Source organism: Perna viridis, chromosome 1 (assembly GCF_037379345.1).
Source record: "Perna viridis isolate PV_CMFRI_1.1 ecotype Kerala chromosome 1, ASM3737934v1, whole genome shotgun sequence".
NCBI lineage: Eukaryota > Metazoa > Mollusca > Bivalvia > Mytilida > Mytilidae > Perna > Perna viridis.
This window is the reverse complement of record NC_142445.1, coordinates 24015499-24033099: the sequence shown is the minus strand read 5'-3', so window position 1 is coordinate 24033099 and position 17601 is coordinate 24015499. Positions and strand designations below refer to the sequence as shown.

The following is a 17601-nucleotide window of genomic DNA, read 5'->3' as shown; positions in this document are numbered from 1 at the left end:
GCACTTTTATACCCCATGCAATCTGCATGTAAAATCACTCCGTGTGTATGCAATATGCATTTTAAAACCCAAGAATGCATATCAAATTGCTCCCTGTGTATGTTACATGCATTTTCATACTCTGCATATAATATTACCCCCTGTCTATGTAACCTACACACTTTTATACCCCAGTCTTGATATAAAGTCACCCACAATGTATGTTATATGCACTTCTTTACTTCAATCTGCATAAAAAAAATAACACTCACTGTTCATGCTAAATACTCTTGCCGAAACTACGCAGACTTTTTGTATCGCGCTAGAACTCTAACAAAAAAGGCTTCTGGGATTGTGTTGCAACAAGATTGAAGGCATCACTACAGAAATTTTATGGTCGTCATCATGAACTCGTAGATCGTTACGGTGTATCCATCAGCACCATGAAAACTGATTTATTCAACGGGTGATAGCTTTCCTGTCCTCGTTTGTCCTCGGACTTGACTATTTATGAGCAACTCGGCGGATGTTTCTAGAAAAGCAGAGGACGCTTACCCTACCGGTGCACCTGGTCCATGCTCCCAGTTTTTAGTGGAGTCCGAGTTGTTCATTTGCTTTTGTTATTTTGTATGTATGATTTTAGTTACTTTATGTTCTTTGTTGTATATATCTGTTTTCCATGTCTGGTCTTTGTCACTGGATTACAATCTCTTGATTACCGCTATAACCTTGGTTCCCTTGATTACCCATTTATACACAATGTCTGCACACAAAATCACACACTGTCATACCTAAGTCCATATAAATTCACACCCAGAGAATGTTTTACATTTGTTTACTCCAGTCTGCATAAAATCCCTCTCTGTGTGTATCAAATACAATTCTATACTCCAATCTGCTATAAAATTACTTATTTTTTCCTCAATCTGGACATAGAATTATTCCATGATCAAAGTAGATAGATTCTTTATATTAAAACACTCTATTGTCTTTGCAATTCCAACAACTGTCTGCATATCAAACCATTTCCTGTGTAGCCTTTATGCACTTTTACTGGTTAGATATTCGCAAAATTTCCACATGTTTTACCAAAAAATAAAAATCATATGTCATACCAATGAAATTATATATTGCATACTGACACTCACGTATAGTTTTGACAGTAAAATTGACATTTTTTAGTGCCTTAAAAATTCAGAAAGGCTTCGAATGTCATTAATTTTAAACTTAGGCAGTAGAATGATAAAAAACAGTTTATGCAATTTAGGATTTTTATGACATTTTTCAGATGCTGATGTGAAATATCTATTCAACCTTTACTCTATTAATAGAAAAAAAAACAATTTAAATTTTGTGATCAGATACAAGTTTCAAGATTTTTTTCCAAATTTAAAATCAACATTTGTACAAAAACCAAAAATTCAACACCAAATTGTATATGTCATAACCCTCAGTTCTCTTTGTCCAATGTAAATTTACATTTTTTCGGCCCATCCCAGGAGATAAATAATGACTGATACCTAATTGTTTCATGTTTTTTTAATATCGATTATATTTTCAACAAATCCGTATTGATACACTATTATTTGATCATTTTCGAAGGGAGATAATTATAGTCATACGTGTGATGCCTACGTCACTCTTAATTTACTTCCTCGTTGTTGTCAAGCGCAAATCATGGCTCTCATGAAAACATCGGATTGTGATTCCAAATGTACTATTTGTCTGTCATTTTATACTGAACCAAGACTTTTGGATTGTTATCACGTGTTTTGTTCTCCATGCCTTGAAAAACTTGTTGACGACAGTTTTGTTATAGTTTGTCCTCTTTGCAGAACAAAGTGTTTTGTTCCTGATAAGGATATACGTGAATTAAAATCCTATCCACTTCAGAGATATGCGATACATTGTGATAAAAACAAGGAATACGTTAAATGTGGTCTTTGTAAAGACGAGAACATTGCCGTTGCAAAATGTTTAGATTGCAGTATGAACATATGTTCCACCTGTTCCGAATACCATGGGAAAATTAAGTCCTGGACAGGTCACAGACTAGAACCGTTGAAAAATCAGTCTGAAGAATTGTTAACATGCATGCTCACTGGAAACCACAAGAATACATGCAAATCTCACAAAAAGGAACTTGTTTTATTTTGTACACCATGTAACTTAGCAATTTGTAGAGATTGTGCTCGAGATATTCACGGGCAACACAAGAAAACAGCTCTTTCAAAAATGGTCAAAGACAGGCGATACACTTTGTCTCTAAGACAGTCAACTTTAAAAAGCAGAATTTCTTCTCTTGAAAGCACCTTGAACAAAGTAAAACCAGAAGAGCAAGCATATTGTAAAAACATTGACCTTCTTAAGCAGGATATAAAAGATCACAGCACTCTTTTAAAAGAAATCGTGTGCAAAACAATAGATAATATCGCCGAAAACGACCTACATGAGCTTGACATTGAACAGCGGAAAGATATCAAAGTGATACAATCATTTCTGAATGAGACTGAAACAAAACTCCTCTCGCTCAGTTTTTTAGCAAGAACTGTTAATAATATCTTGTCCGACTCAGAACTTTCGGAAGGTGATTTTTTGGAACATTCACTTTGTATTGGACAACAAGTCGACAAATGTTTGTCGGGTGATGAAGACATTAAGTCGTCTACAATATCAAATTTCACGTTTAACAAGGAAAGTTTCAACAAAGACCAGATCCGAAATATTTTTGGAAGACTTACAAATTTAAAATATAATACTTTGAAAAGGGTTCCAGAGCTTACGATTCCAACACCTTCTATTATTCCAATGCAACAAACTACATTTGGCTTTAATTTTAAGGAGATCGGAAAAGATTATGTGATTAAAGGTATTTTTGCATCAGAAAACAACACTGCATGGGCGTTGACAACAAGGCAAATCACCCTGCATAACTCAGATGAAGAGGTTGTCTCAGAACATGAAATTGATGAAAGATTTACATTTCTAGTTAAGCGGGACAACGAACAGAGACGTAGTCTTTGGGTTTATGAAGAAAACAATGTTAGAAAATGGAACAAAGATGAGGAAACGGTCTATACCGTACCTGTTTGTAGTTTTCCTTTATCTTTCCTTCGGAATGGATGTTTGATTGTGTTTGACGAGAAAGAAGCAACACTAAATGAAATCAATGAACTAGGGGAAATTACACTTAAATTTGATGATAATGATCTGAAATCTCACTTAGAAGATGTCGAGGCTCGAAATATCAAAATAACAGAAACAAAAACTGGAAAGTTAGCTATAACATGTCGACGAAATAGTGTCATTGTCATTGGCAAAGGTGGTAAAATCGTCGAAAAATTCGAAAAACCAAACGCCCAGTTTACTTCAGTATGTTCCGATAATTATGGAAAATTATTAGTTGCAGATTTCCAATGTGGAAACATTTACGTATTATCCGAAAATGGATGTTTCGAAAGAATTCTTTTGAACGAACAATCCGTATATAGACCAGAGATAATTGATCTGGATGGATGTGGGTATCTGTGGATTTCTGACCGTACAGATGACTGGCAGGAGGAACAAAAATTAGTGAAAATATTCAAATATTTTGATTGAAAGCATACATACTTTAAACTGTATATATTGTGCAATATAATCAAATTAAGTCTTTATGATCAATTCCATTTCCGTTGTGTTAACGCACCATTGATAGTACTGATATCATAAAAACAATTACAGTTTAATTTAGTATTCTCACTTTCTTTCTTAAATTTTTTATGTGTATTGTAACTAACCATGATGCACTCAGTTACATTAATTTGTAAAATGAATCTGTTATGTAGTAGTGTTTTGGAGAAATCAGACTTACTATTTTTTAATTGCTGTTGTTATTAGCCGTAATCTTTTGTTATTGTGGGTACATTTTACATTTTTTATATTACCCCAGTAATTAAAGTTGGGTTATATATTGCAATCACATTTTTTGGTGATGGTCTTAAAATCGTTGAGCTTTGCAACAACTTTGCGAATGTATGTCCCTAAAAATTACATTTGGTATGCAGATGAACATTTATAGAGATTATCCGAATGGAAGATGATATCTTTATACTACTACTAATATGCCAGTGAATATTTGGTACACAGTCGAATGTTTTTCAATGATTAGCCATGTTTTTTGACAAAATTTACGGCAAAAATGTCCATAAATCTTAACAATTTGAACACCCATAATTTCGCCCTGCAACAAAACATTAATAGACACAGAGTAGACTAACAAATTATATATTTTTAATGTAAAATATAAATTTATATTTGGTACTAGATTTCCACTTAACAATCATCAAAAAAACTAGTAAGGTGGCCAATATTACTGTGTGACATACTGCATAGATTTTAATGTGATGATATGTTTTTAATACTTCCAAAACAATAATACAAAAATAATGTTATTGACAAACTGTGAAATTTGAAGCTTAGATAAAAGAGATTTATTAAGCATTATACACTCATACAACAATAAATACATGAAAACTTCACCTAATTTTATTGGTAATCCTGCAACTTAATAATTTGAAAAAGAATGCATTAAAACAAATCTTATTCAGTAAAGAAAAGCTTTTCGCGTTGACTGTTAAGACTTCAAAAGACAAACATGACAAGCATATCATAAAAAAACTGTGACCTACTTAAGCAGATATTTAAATTTACACAACTTTATCTTATGACATTGTGTGCAAAATGATAAATGATAATACTGAAAACAACCTCTTTGTTAGGGAAAAAAATAATAGTCTTGTTTTATGCCACCACCAGAAAGAAAAGATGAAGTAGGTAGGTAGGAAAATTATTTTATTTAAAAACCATTTTGAGAAAACAATCTAGACTTTAACCGTGCTTGAACAAAAATGGTGTAAAAAGTGTAAAATGTCTAGGGTAGGCACAAAAACTAGGGTAGGTAGGATAGCAGGAAACAAACATACAATTTTGTTTTGCCTTATAAGTGTAGAAACATGACACAGTGATACGATTACTTCTTTATGAGACCAAAACTTTAAGTTGTGGATATAACAATGTTTGATTACCTACTTTATTTGTTTTTTTTAAGAACAAGTGTGGACACAGATTGGCATTGCCCGAGGGGCAAGTATGGACGAAGACTGGTATTGCCCGAAGAGCAAATTTGAATATACATACGATTTGTTTTGAACGTTTGCATTGTCCAGAAAACTTCTCCATTTATTTATATCAATAATTGAATTATGCACATGTTGATAAATATCCATTAAAATGTGTTACTAAACATCTAAATGGGAAACAAATTCCACTATGGATTGCCATAAAACAAGTCAGATACATATTAAAATGCTTCTTCCTTGAAGGTGCATTTGCATGGATGTGTTGAACTTGCTATGTCATGTTAAGAGTAACCAAGGGAACCAAGGTTATAGCGGAAATCAAAAGAATGTAATCCAGGGACAAAGACCAGACATGGAAAACAGACATACACAACAAAGAACATAAAGTAACTAAAATCATACATACAAAGTAACAGAAGCAAATGACCAACTCGGACTCCACTAAAAACTGGGAGCATGGACCAGGTGCACTGGTAGGGTAAGCGTCCTCTGCTTTTCTATAAACACCCACCGAGTTGCTCATAAAAAGTCAAGTCCGGGATAGACAAACGAGGAAAGGCAAACTATGACCCGTTGAATAAATCAGTTTTCATGGTGCTGATGGATACATCATAACGATCCACGAGTTAAGGATTGGCCATTTCACTTTATACAGGTTAGCTTGAAAAAAATTCTGGACTTTCTGTTTTTTTTTAATAACAGAAACCTAGAGTGTGGTATCTGGCAGGATGGCCTTTATTTTAAAATGGTAGAGGCCATAAACTCAAAATCAAATAAGAGCATTTCTTTAGTAGTTAGTAACATCATATCAAAATTTCATAACAATTGATCGACCATAACTATAAAGTCATCGACGGTGACGCCGCTGTCAGCACCATACCAATATACAATGTTTTGCGGTGACACTATTATATTAAATATATACATATATTTAGGCTAATTCGGGGTTTGGGAATGCTCCATTTCCAATTCCCTAAGAAGCCTGTCAATTACTCTTCCTTAGGACCAACTTGGTAGTATGTGATTTGCTAAGAATTTACATCTATAAAGTCTTTGTTCTTACATTAGTCCTCGTTCAAACAGTATTCTAGCAAAAGAGAATAAAACTGCAAATGGAAAAAAATTCTCACTTACAGACATGTACTCAACAGATAACATTCGAACTTCTTTTGGAACAAAATTACAATACTGGTATATGAAGGACTAAATCCGTCGATACTGGCTCACAGTTAACACTTTAAAATCAATATTCCAACTACATTTTGTATCTAACAATAATCAACTTCAAAATAGTTGTAGCCTGAAAAATGTTTCCTTGGACAAAAACTCTATACTTGTTTTGCAGCTGTATATAATATATCCAGAGGCACTGCCAGTATCGTTAGGTTTCAGAACCAACGTAACATGTATGTACATTCAGCATTTCAGTATTTCAAAACACTGTCATTGACTTTTCTTTAGAATCTCTATTTCATTAAATCTTCACAATTTAATAAGACTTTATTTTTACGTGTGTAGTATTAATGTCTTGATACAAGACAAAACATTCATCCTTTTAACATAAAAGCGATTCATTCATATTTGACAAAGTTAAGAAAATAAAAAGAGTAATATACACTCAATCAATAAATGCAGGCATTGATATACAACAACATGTATGTAAAAAAACATTTTTGATTATTTTTGTAAAGTATTAAAAATAAATGTCTATACTGTGTGCATGTATGGTGTTACTCTACATCTATAATCATATACAGTAAATCTAACTGTGCAATTCAAAATCAATGTCTATTGAATATTCTAAGAAAAACGTCACTATGGCTATAAAACATTTTCAAGAACATTGCATGTGCAATGTATTTTATCTTGCATGCATATCATGATAAAATGAGCTCAGACCACCGCCATCAAAACAAAAATATCTCTAGCGCCGAATCCCAAGAGACTTGGCCGTGGACTAAGTCTATTACAATGTAGTTGTCTAATCTTTGTATATTTGGTTTTCATTGTATTCTGAGTTTTGTGTCACTATAATGACTTATTTCATTTCAAAAGGTTTAAATAAAAATAAATCCCTATCTACCGACCCTACAAAATTTCAGAACGGTGATCGGAAATATATTTTTATTTTGTTTCGGCCTTGGAGATTTCTCATCAATTGACTGGCATGCACCAGTAAGTTGACTTACCTATCTGTCTTACATGCACTTGAAACTTTTATTTTATCCCGAAAAGTATTTTGCTGGGTCAAAGATTCAGCTGTAGGCTGTACAATATAAGCGTGCAGATCACAAATTGGATGGATCACGGATCGACTTCAAATCTTTAATGAATTGAATGAATGAACGTGGTCACATGACTACTATCATTTCCCGGAATACACCATTACCCACATTCACGGGAATGACTATGTTCGGGGACTGCATAAACGCTCCGATGTTTTACACCGTCCGTAAGAGACCCCAAATGATAGCCAAGGGCGTTAAGAAACCCCTCAGTCCGGCATGAATTACAAATACCACATATGAGTGCAAACCCGGTCTAATAATATTGAGTATATATGTTAGCACGAAAACAAAAAATAAACCAAGTATAGGAATAGTCAGCTGAAGGTCAGCTTCTCTCATATCGTGCAAATGATTGACTAAAACTGTGTTTTTGGGGATTTTAATGGTTTATATCCACAAAGACAGTCGAATTATCAACTCAATTATATGCTAGAAGCAACGATGACTTGGCTTTACAATGCACGAAATAAAGGGTGTGGCGGATATACGGAAAGTGCTATCATTTTCAACTTTATTGTTATAGTGTTATTTAATTACTTTTGTATTGGAAATCAATTGACAAGTGTTTGCAGTAAAATCTACTATTCTCCAATACAAAAGTTGTCGTTTTCAATTCTCAAAAAGAAACGCCAATGTATACTTAATCAGAAGCGTTTGATCGCAATATTAACTACACATAAACAGAAGATGTGGTATGATTGCCAAAAAGTAATAAGATTGGTGTTGATTTTTACTTAATCCATTTACCATTAACAGATCTGTGATAATCAATGTTGGGGTGTATCCTGTGGGTTACTTATTGCTATGTACAAAGAATAGCACTGCCTGAAATCAAATGGGTATATATGTATATATATATTGCTACATGTAAACAACCATTCAAGTTATTTATGTTGCATCGTGACATAGTAGGACAGACAAAAAGGATACTGAAGGTAAAAAAATGAAGTCTCTAAACGTTTCCTATGTTTGAAAGTGATGAACAAACAATGCTTGAAGTAGTAGTCAAATTAGATCTTAAACTTTGTAAATATGGGTACGACGCTTCGAGTTGCTCATTTACTTTTGTTACTTTGTATGTATGATTTGGTTATTTTATGTTATTTGTTGTGTATGTCTGTTTTCCATGTCTGATCTTTGTCCCTGTATTACATTCTTTTGATTTTCGCTAGAATCTTGGTTCCCTAGATTACGCTTTCTCTCATGTATAAGTATAGTATTAGTATTTGCTAAGTCTGTTTAACATTACAGCAAAAAATTATTTAGACATTGGCTAATGGTATCAATGAATAATATGGTGTTATCCGTGATTATGTGGATTTCTTTGTAAGGTACATACACAACAAGAACTAAAAAAGTTTTCTTTTAATCCTACCAAACGTTATTAATGGTTATTTCATTATTTATAGCCGTGTTTTTTTTGTTGTTTTTTTTTTTTGACGCATTTTCTTCTTGTACAAAAATGAAATAAACAGTCTTGGGGTTGTTGTTTTGTTTTGTATTTCGTGACCATCTTTTATCAATATGGTATATTTTATATCCATATTATGTCGAAAATTGGTGATAAGATTTTAGCTACACATCTGTGATACATGCATTTATAAAATGAAACAATTGAAAGATTTATGATTACCCAATGAGTTAAACGTAAAAAATAATAGCAGTAAGACCTATACTGCTACTATACTCTCCAAAGAAGAGATAATGGAAAATCATAAATCTGTGCTATCCACTTTTGGTCTCTCTACCACAGACGATGATTGTGATTTACCGTCTATGTACTGGATTCCTAAACTTCACAAGAATCCATTAAAACTACGCTACATATCTATATCTGCAAAATGTACCCCCAAACTTCTTTCAAAACTTTTAACATCTATACTCACAGCTTTTAAAGAGGGTCTTCAGTGCTACCACCACACTTGCTACTCCGGCAATGGTATTAATTCAATGTGGATCCTGAAAATTTAGAAAGATTTTCTGGAAATCCTCAATTGAGAGATTATTATCAGAATACAATATCATTAAACCTTATGATTTTTCAACTCTTTATACTTTTATTCCCAATACTCAGTTAAAATCCCGACTCAAAAACATTATACATTGTTGTTACCACAAAACAGACGATACACCTAGCTACAAATATTTAGTTCTTGGTAGAGATCATTCATACAACGTAAAAAATAGTTCCAAATGATCTTCCAAATATACCGAGGAAGATGTTGTCAAAATACTGGAATTTTTTTATCGACAATATATTTGTTCAGTGTGTTAGTCGCTTTTTTTCAACAAACGGTTGGCATGTCAATGGAAACAAATTGTGCTCCACAACATGCTGACATATACCTTCACTCTTATGAGGTTGACTTTTTAGCTGATCTGATCCAAATGAAGGAATATCGTTTAGCTGGATCCTTTAATCTCAGTTTCCGATATATAGATGACGTATTATCGTTAAACAATCCTAGTTTCGGGGATTTGATACATCGCATCTGTCCCAAAGAACTTGAGATAAAGGATACTACAGACACTGTGAAGTCAGCCTCATATTTTGACCTACACTTAGAAAACTATACGACAAACGCAATGACTTTTCATTCCGTATTGTCAACTTTCTTTTCGTCTGTGACAACATCCCTTCAGCACCTGCGTATGGAGTTTTCATATCACTCATACGTTGTGTCAGAGCTTGACGTAACTACCTAGACGTTTTGTACATCGCTAGACTTCTTACAATTAGGCTTCTGGAACAGGGTTTTGTGCTACAATATTGAAATCATCACTAGCGAAATTTCTTTGTATGTAGTAAGTATTATTTTGGATATTTTATGTTTCTTGTTGTGTGTGTCTGTTTTCCATGTCTGGTCTTGATTCCCTTGATTACTCTTTAAATAAAACACTTGCCATAACTGAGTATACACATACAAATCCCAGTCTTTTCGCTTCCTTTGTTTTGTATCAGTCAGTCAGTCAGTCAACATTTTTGTAGAATGTTTGTATCATGAAATATTTGATTACCAAAAAAAAGGCTTAAACTGTGCTTATAATGCAATACTAACAGGATATGTTTTCTTGGAAAGAGTGGGTAACCAAAACATGATTACTAGTGTCGAAGAACGCCTAGATTTAGCGGGTGTTCGGAACTTGTTTCGCGCACGAGTTAAATCTTAATGCGTTCTCGATAGTGGTCATATCTTGGTTATTCACGGTGAGCAATTAATTATAATATCTATTATATAGATTTCCTCTATTATTCGTTGCTATTTTCAACATAAACTTAATTTTGTGACCGGCGAATTGATATACGCATTGTTACGTTTTGTGACGTTTTGGTGGAAGAAAATCCGACAATGAAATTACGGAATTTATTTAACAGAGTGAATTATCGAAAAAAAAATACACTAGAAATTGTCGGTAAATCAATGCTATCTATATAATGAAATGACATACACACATTACCATATAATTTTGGAGTTCTCTCAGTTACTGTTAATCGCGTAGGTTAGATTGTACTTTTTAAGTACAAGAAGCAAATAGACAAAAACAGCTCGCTGTAAACAAAGAGATAAGAATTATACGCAATCAACAATCACAATATGATATTTCCCGAAGATAGAGTGGGAATATTCAATATGTTGTCAAGATTTAAGTCCATTACAACTATATATAAGCACTAACATGCCATAAAAGGGAAAACGTTAACGTAAATTAGTCAAGGTAAGTCTTTAGTCATAGAAAGGATTATTATTTTATCATTTTGTAAAAGTTGGAGCTTGATAATGTCCTTTTCTTTATTCTTTAATACTCAATTTCGTTTAACAAATATGTGGCCTTTTCACAAAACATTTGTACGTGTACAATTAGTCGTAAGTTATGACGCCATAAACGTTCTAATGAATGAGACGGCATAACTTCCGGCTAATTTAACTTACGATTTTCGTGAAAAGGATTGCATATCATACGCAAATGTTAAATCATCTTTATGTGGAGTTCCTACCAATACTGCTTTTTTTCCTGTCATCATGGTGTTTTAAAACTTTCTGGTATTGCTTATGTTGGCTTTATGTTTGTGTCAGCACCACAATGTGGTGTCGATAAATTTCCGGTCTATTTGAACCACATAAAACATATTAATTTGTTCATATGGAATCTACACAGACCTCCATTTGTCTAACGTTTATACCCTCCATTGACATTGGATGAAACACCAAAACCGAAGATAACTTATGTTAATATAATTTGATGCATTTTAAAAAGATTATCCCGTTAAATGTTTTTTTGTGTGAATCATTAGAATTTCAATAAACATTGTCCATGTCTGGTCTTTGTTCCTGATTTCCGCTAGAATCTTGGTTCTATGATTACTCTCTCAATATTATTCCTAATGAGCGGAACAAAAAATGTATGAAAAGACAGACACCATTAAACCGCCAATTCAATATTTTATCAACATTAGCTACATTATATAAGCCTTAAATGGTTGATATTGTGAATATAAATTCTAATATTATTGATACATGAAATTGTTATTTGTATCACTTTTCGGGAATTCATTAACGTTCAAGATGAAAATATCGATTACAAAATGAAGAAACTATGTATATATACATATATAGTCATAGATTTTTTTTTAATTTTATGTCTACGTGATTTTTTGCAAGAATGTGAAGTGTTTTATACTTGGTTGTGGTCAAGTACTTTAAATATAGTACTTTAGGAAAATCGATATGAAAATTTGTATAAAACGTATGAATGTCTTATAAAATTTGGGGTGAGTTTTATTCTTATGACGATCTCGTCTAAAAGGTTGTATTAGATACATGACTTTGCAGCAGTTTCCAATAGAAATGATAACTGTGTCCATGTTATATGATGATGATGAATATCTCACATGTGCCGCTTGAGTTTATTTTCCATTTCTGTCTATTTTCACTATTATTTTGCCATTTATTTGTAGTTTGTTCTTCTAAACGTCATTTAACTGTTGAGACTTCTTTGCTTCACATTGAAACTCAAGAAATCATGTTATTTCCACATCCTCTATATGAGTATATTGCAGTGATTTCCTTTGTTTTTAATGAGCCAAAACCATCATGAGCTCGCTGTGTGTATACGTTTATCTGTCCCAAGAGGAGACATTTACTATTCATTACTTTCAGTACACCACTGAAATGGATAAAACAGCAGCTACTATCATCGTGTATGCAATACTTCTCGTCGTACCATCCTCCCTATGTAGGGAAATAGCTTCCAGGTCAGATGAGAAGCGACAAGTCCAAGCCCTTGCACCGATCGCATCTTATGCTGGTCTTGTGGTTGCACCCGAAGTATACTTGGCCCTAGCAGCCGCTTATGGAATAAGTCAGCTTTATAGATATGCCATTAGTGAGTGTCAACTAAAATATTCTTTTATGCTTCTAAAAATAGAGAATAAAGTTCCTGTCTTTATCCATTGTTATGACTAATTAGTGTACATACTTTACAGTTCATTTGAAAACTAATGTGCCCAAAGCCAAACAATTGCTTTAAGGGTTAAGGGTAATGGTTTATTATATAGATAGCAGTGTTTTATCGAATGTTTCCTATTTAATTCAATATATTATAAATAGGATAATCAATTGGATTTTGTGAATGACCAAAATATGATCACTCATGGCAAGAACGCTTGAGGATTTAATTCGTGCGCGGAACAAGTTCCGCATACTCGTTAAATCTGGGCATAATTCCGCACTCGTGAAAATATGTTGGTTATTCACTTTTTCCAATTAATTATTCTACTAGTCATTTTTGATATTCATAATATTTTAACTGTTAAGTCCTCTATTGTATTAGATTAAACCAAATACTATATGAACATTCTTGAGAAGCCCGTATGTTATCTCAGATACATTGGATATTGATACATTTCAAAAGAGTAAATGCATATTGGATATTATAACTCTTTTCGTTCATCTTATTTCTACTAGCATGATTCGTTGCTAGGTAAAATGTCTTGAATTGATGACAACTCTTTGTAATAAAAAACCTCATGTTGATAAAGACTGATACAATTTTTCTGATTTTTTATCAGTTACATTCATTTTGTTATAATACAAACGATGGCAGTTACTTTCTGACCATTTTGTCAACGTCATTATCGTGTGCTATTACTATTGATTAGTGAAATCATACATAAAATTTTAAAAAAGATAAAATAGAACCGAAGGTTTCTGGAGGAACCACTTACATGTGTCATTTTGTCATTTTGTTGTATGACATGTTTTGGTTGATATCGATGTCAATGATATATGACCGTCTAGTACTATCATTTATCTAAAGTCTGGCCTCTATTATGTCAAAATGTGGCAAATATGGATCATTTGTCGCTCGCTACATTTTGGGTGAAACAAAATGTTCACGTGTTATATATCCATTTAATTCAATCGGAATTACTTTTTATGGCGTCAAGAATAAATATAATATCTGAAAACCAGTGATGTTTTCCTAATGTGTGACGTCACGTGTATGTATCATTTGTAGCAATTTTCGTTAAAAGCTAGTCGTCTTGATATTATTCTTTTAGTATTTAGAATTTTGCTGTTTTGTAAGTGTTAAATAATAGATAAAATTATTAAATATACTTGCATAAGTGTACAAGGAACAATTCAAGTACTACTTAGTCTAATAACAAAACCTTGTATCGTATCTAAAACGTTTTACTGAATTTAATTCAAAGACATTTTAGAACACTTTTACACATGATAATTAACAAAATGCAAAGATTGTAAAAAAACGATATTATTTTATTCCAGGATCAAGCACTGATAGCCATTCTTGTGCCAACAACAGAGGGTGGTGTCGATCACATTGTTTTAGTCATGAACACGTGGATCATTATCATAGTGATGTCTGTGGCTCATACAAATGTTGTCGTAGCTCTATATAACTACCACAAAAATGTGTCGTTCAGGAACTTCATGCCATTAGTCGCGACTTTAAGATTAAAACAATTAAGAAACAATAAGAACTTGCCTTAAGTACCTCTTAACCACATATTGAAAGAGACTGGAAGCAAATTTTAATGATGTACGTATATCAGCATGATTTATTGTTTGTGGTATCAAGTTGAAGATCAAATTTCGCCGGTTACAAAAACAATTAATAATGGCGTATGTCGTGGGTGATTTTTTGCTACCTTAATCTAATTTTTTAGGGACAAAAGAGAACAATAAGATAAAAAAAATCGACACAAATAACCAAGCATATGCTTGAGACAATAGTGTACAAAATAATAAAAAAAGAAACAAGTATGAAACAAATCGTAATGGAATGCAATGTACATTGAATAACATTTAATCACAACAAAACTGTTGGTAATTAAAATGCGTACAAAAACCTCGCATGTTTATAACAATTTTTCATAAAATACAAAAGGCAAATATATTCAATACATCTAGAAAACAACTGAAAAATTATTTAAATTTATTCTGAAGCATCCGTGACGTAGATATTTTTTACTGCTTTAATTTTTACAGGGGAAAAGTGAGAGGAAAACTTTCGATAGTGCTTATCACTAAATTTGACCTTTCAATATCTTAAAAAAGCAAACTTTACTAACTGTTTTATGGTTATTTCTGGAGGTTACACATTTTGCCTGATTCTTAGACAAAGAAGTGGTTAAGAAATAGAGAGTAATCAATGGAACCAAGATTCTAGCGGAAATCAAAAGAATGTAATCCAGGGACAAAGACCAGACATGGAAAACAGACAAACACAACAAAGAACATAAAGTAACTAAAATAATACATACAGAGTAACAAAAGTAAATGAGCAACTCGGACGCCACTTAAAATTGGGAGCATGGACAATGCAGGTGCACATTATCAATGGGGCACATGATTATTTTTTAAAGATGGGCTTGAGAATGAGGAGAAAATCGAAATTATAATATGATGTCTATTTAAAACATCCAATAATACGTAGGATGAAGTTTTGTCTTTTCCATTTTCTGAAATTCGTGCATTAACTGGAGTTAAAATTGTGCTGTGTCCTAGACTATTTTACGATTTCTTTCATACACGTAACACGCTTAACTCAAAAAACTAAAGCTTAACCAAGCATCATGACAAAAAGTGTGAGACAAATTTTAATATCCAATTTACTAGCAAGCTTCTTGATTAAGTTTGAAATAATTAGTACTTGTTAAAATAATCTTTTTAATGAACTCTATAATACATAAATACTCTAAAATTACCGACAATGTTGAAACTCATTTTTTACATTAATGTATTCAATAAACAACAGTATCTCCCATTCATTAAAAATCTTATTTTAAAAATTTACCATTATAAATAAAATGCGCAACGGACATGGTCAGACACCAGATTTTTTCCATCTTAAACAAATTTACACTTAATAAAATTGAAGTGTTTATATCAAGAAATCTTAATTTTTACAAATTCTACCTCCATGAAAATACCTATCTTGTTTCTCTCGACCTTCAATTCTAATTACCTCTCTGCTTATATCAATTAACTCGAACTAAGTATTATCAATAACTAGCGATTGCTTTATTGTTCGTTGTCAAAACCCTAGTTTAAGATGGAAGCATCATAAACGTTCAGCTTAATTTAAAACTCAATAAATTGCGAAAAAAATTTTAATGCGTGAATATACACACACAAAAACGCTCTTTTCATAATTTTTCTAATTCGTAAGGGGCGTGGCCCACATGGATTCGCCTATGAGTGTCTATATATTTGTCCTATACTATATTAAACCTTTTAAACTCAAGCTTATAGCTTATTGTTGTATTATTTAAGTCTTTGTAAAAATCATAAAAATTATGTTATACCCAGGCGTGGATCCAAGGACTGGCGTACCGGGCGTACGCCCCCCCCCCAAATCGGTAAGAAAAAAATTTCACCCAATAATATTTTTTGCCTTGCTTTTCATGGCATTTAATTCAATCAACGCCCCCCCTTAAACTCAAATCCTGGATCCGCCCCTGATATGTGATACACCCCCAAAAGGTTATCACATATTTATTTTTGTTAAGTTGTTTTATGGGTCTATATGATGAGATTATAATCTTTTATTCCAATCTGTCTGCTCTTGGGATAATTCTCACTGAAAATCCAATAGTTTCAATCGTATTTTAATGTCGTTTACAGAGTTATCTTTTTTAAAAATTCTACAGAAATTTCTATAAAATGTATGTCTCTTAAGAACAAAGGTTCTATGGAAATTCACATGTAGTATCTTTATATCGTTCTATACTGAACTAAGAATTTTGGATTGTTATCATGTGGTTTGTTCTCCATGCCTAGAACAACTTGTTGATGACAATTTGTGTGTAGTTTGTCCGCTTTGCTTTGCTTTAAAGTGTTATGTTCCAGATAAAGAAGTACATCAGTTGAATTCTTTCCAGTTTCACGATAGTTTTTTTTATTAACGATCATCTTGGGGATGTGTCCATGCGAACTTTATAAAAAGGAAGCATTGCTGTAACAAAATGCTTAGATTGCAATGCAAACATTTATTACGGCTGCTCCGAATACCATTAAAAATGAAATTCTGAACTAGCCATAGAAAGTATGTCGATCGAAAAATTGATAGCACCACGCATTGAAATACATGTAAATCTCACAAGAAAGAAATCATTTTGTTTTGTAAACCATGTAACTTAGGAATGTATAAAGATTGTGTTCAAATCTTTCATAAACAACACGAACAGGTAGATCTTGTAAAATTAATAAATTAAAGACGCTACGCGTTGTTGGTTAAATAAATCATTCTAAAAAAAAGTAGAATGTCTTCCCTTGAAGAAAGTTTGAGAAAGTGAAGAATGAAGACCAAATATGTCGTCAGAGAAATGACAAGTGAGATGCTAAAACTCACACCCATCTTTTAAAAGAAATCGTGTGTAACATGATTAATAATGTTGTCGATAATGACATTTGCGAGGTTGATGTGAAAAAAAAGGAAAGACGTTGAAGCCACGTAGTCATTCCTAGATGAGATTGAACCAAAACAATTGTCATTAAGTTACTTATCCAAATATAAAAAAAATATTTTCACTGTTCTTCTTTCAACATTTCACTCCTGCCTGATCCATAGTTAGAAATCCACAAGTTCCCAAATCCGTCAATAATCATAATGTATTTTTCACATAAACTGATAAAACATCTGTATTTATATTTCATGGACAGGCGGAAATTTAAATGGGTTTCTTA

General features: G+C 32.6%; 2 protein-coding genes across 4 annotated transcripts; both read left to right on the top strand.

Moving 5' to 3' along the window:
- The first annotated feature begins 1612 nt into the window (after positions 1-1612).
- Positions 1613-5263, top strand: LOC148627879 (uncharacterized). 3 transcript variants are annotated; one of them, XM_088581082.1, is made up of 2 exons: positions 1613-4790; positions 5069-5263. In XM_088581082.1, exon 1 carries the CDS (start codon positions 1657-1659, stop codon positions 3577-3579), a length of 1923 nt encoding a protein of 640 aa, XP_088437208.1. In that variant the 5' UTR covers positions 1613-1656; the 3' UTR covers positions 3580-4790; positions 5069-5263. The 3 variants fall into 3 exon arrangements, with proteins under 3 accessions (XP_088437208.1, XP_088437189.1, XP_088437199.1); XM_088581063.1 differs by having other exon boundaries at positions 1613-4794; XM_088581073.1 differs by having other exon boundaries at positions 1613-4798.
- A 5694-nt stretch (positions 5264-10957) lies between these two features.
- LOC148627878 (big defensin-like) lies at positions 10958-14393 on the top strand. The gene is made up of 3 exons (XM_088581045.1): positions 10958-11104; positions 12547-12772; positions 14179-14393. The coding sequence occupies exons 2-3, from the start codon at positions 12559-12561 to the stop codon at positions 14310-14312; spliced, it is 348 nt and encodes a 115-aa protein (XP_088437171.1). The 5' UTR covers positions 10958-11104; positions 12547-12558; the 3' UTR covers positions 14313-14393.
- The last annotated feature ends 3208 nt before the right edge of the window (positions 14394-17601 follow it).